A 2443-nucleotide genomic window follows, 5' to 3' on the forward strand; every position below is an offset into this window, starting at 1 on the left:
TCTATTCAAGAGATGTCCAGATGGGATGATTAGGAGGTGTGTGCTAGAGAGTGTGATGAGAAACATCCTATGGCACTGTCATAGTTCAGGTTATGATGGACATTTTGGGGCCGAAAGAACAGCTGCCAAAGTTCTTCAGAGTGGGTTCTATTGGTCAAAGATGCCAGAGAATTTGTAAATCAATGTGATGAATGCCAAAGAGCAGGGAGCTTAACAAAGAGAAATGAAATGCCTCAGAACTTTATCTTGGAGGTAGAGTTGTTCGACATTTGGGGCATAGATTTCATGAGACCCTTTCCCCCATCATACTCATTCAAGTACATATTGGTAGCAGTAGAATATGTCTCCAAATGGTGGAAACCATAGCTACAACTACATGTGATGCAAATATTGTCCTCCAGTTTCTTAAGAAATATATCTTCACCAGATTTGGAGTGCCTAAGGGCCTCATTAGTGATGGTGGTAGTCACTTTTACAACAAGCAAATGAACACCCTGCTCCATAAATATGGAGTAACTCACAAAGTAGCTACAACATATCACCCTCAGACCAATGGCCAGGCTGAATTGGCAAACAGAGAATTGAAAAGGATTCTAGAAAAAACGGTGGGAGCTACAAGGAAAGATTGGGCAAAGAAGCTAGATGATGTCCTATGGGCATATAGAACTGCATTGAAAACTCCAATCGGGAGGTCACCATTTCAGATACTCTATGGCAAATCCTGTCACCTCCCTATGGAGCTCGAGCACAAGGCTTTTTGGACCACCAAGCTCCTCAATCTTGATTCTCAAATAGTAGGGAAAAAGAGGTTACTGCAGCTCAATAAGCTGAATGAATTTAGACTGGAAGCTTATGAGAGTGCTGAGATCTACAAGGGAAGAACCAAAAGATGGCATGACAAGAAAATTGCAAGAAGAGATTTTGAGCCAGGGCAACAAGTGTTAGTGTATAATTCCAGACTCAAGATTTTCCCTAGCAAGCTCAATTCTAGACAGACCAGTCCTTATTTAGTGACTAAGGTTTCCCAACACAGAAATCTCGAACTCCTTAATGAAGCCTCAAAGAATAAATTCACAGTAAATGGTCATAGGGTGAAGCACTACCTGGGAGGACCATGGAACAAGGAGGAGAGCATTCATGAGTTGACTTGAACAAGAATGAAGGACGTCAAGCTAGTGACGTTAAAGAAGCTCTTGTTGGGAGGTAACCCAATGGTACGCAAAATTGTGATCTTACACTTTCTTCACAACTCTACACAACTTCGTGTAACTAACCAGCAAGTGCACTGGGTTGTCCAAGTAATACCTTACGTGAGTAAGGGTCGATCCCACGGAGATTGTCGGCTTGAAGCAAGCTATGGTCACCTTGTAAATCTTAGTCAGGTGGATTCAAATGGTTATGAGGTTTTGATAATTAAAATGTAATTAAAACATAAAATAAGATAGAAATACTTATGTAATTCATTGGTGGGAATTTTAGATAAGCGTATAGAGATGCTTTGTTGCTTCTGAACTTCTGCGTTCCTACTGCCTTCTTCCAACCATGCGTTACCTCCTTCCATGGCAAGCTGTATGATCCTCTCGGATGAAAACAAATCCATATGCACTGTCACCGCACGGCTAATCATCTGTCGGTTCCCGCTAGCGTCGGAATAGGACCATTGTCCTTTTGCACACTGTCACTTGCGCCCAACATTCGCAGGTTTGAAGTTCGTCACAGTCATCCCTTCCCAGATCCTACTCAGAATATCACAGACAAGGTTTAGACTTTTCGGATCCTGGATCCTACTCGGAATACCACAAACAAGGTTTAGACTTTCCGGATCCCAAGAATGTTGCCCATGGTTCTAGCCTATACCACGAGGATACTAATCTCACAGACTCGGTCCGTGTATTAGATATCCAAGAGAATATACTCCAGCTGACGTCCAATGACTACATTGAACATCATGTAGACCGCTTTGTGGTTGTCAGGCACGCGGATCTTGGCTAAGCGAGTAACGAAGATTGGGTGATTATCACGGGTCACCCCTTCATTCTGACTTAACTGAATTAAGAACAAGAGTATTTATTGGGGAAGTAGGCATGAATTGAAGGAAAAACAATAGTACTTGCATTAATTCATGAAGAACAGCAGAGCTCCACACCTTAATCTATGGGGTGTAGAAACTCCACCGTTGAAAATACATAAGTGAAAAAGGGTTAGGCATGGTCAAATGGCCAGCCTCCCATGGAGGTCTCAAAGTGTCAAAGTACACAATATGATCCAAAGATGGTCAAAAGAACAAAAGACCTAAAATAAATCTCTAAAAGTAGTATTTATACTAAACTAGTTACTAGGGTTTACAGAGAATGAGTAACTAAGTGCAGATAGTGCAAAAATCCACTTTCGGGGCCCACTTGGTATGTGCTTGGGCTGAGCATTGAAGATATTTTGTGCTTAG

The 2443-nt window shown here is 41.9% G+C and overlaps 1 protein-coding gene across 1 annotated transcript; it reads left to right on the plus strand.

Annotated features, from left to right (window-relative positions):
- The first annotated feature begins 350 nt into the window (after positions 1-350).
- On the plus strand, positions 351-1151 carry LOC140173294 (uncharacterized). Its single transcript, XM_072196152.1, has one exon. The coding sequence runs from the start codon at positions 351-353 to the stop codon at positions 1149-1151; it is 801 nt and encodes a 266-aa protein (XP_072052253.1).
- Positions 1152-2443: the final 1292 nt, after the last annotated feature.

Source organism: Arachis hypogaea, chromosome 5 (assembly GCF_003086295.3).
Source record: "Arachis hypogaea cultivar Tifrunner chromosome 5, arahy.Tifrunner.gnm2.J5K5, whole genome shotgun sequence".
Taxonomy (NCBI): Eukaryota; Viridiplantae; Streptophyta; class Magnoliopsida; order Fabales; family Fabaceae; genus Arachis; species Arachis hypogaea.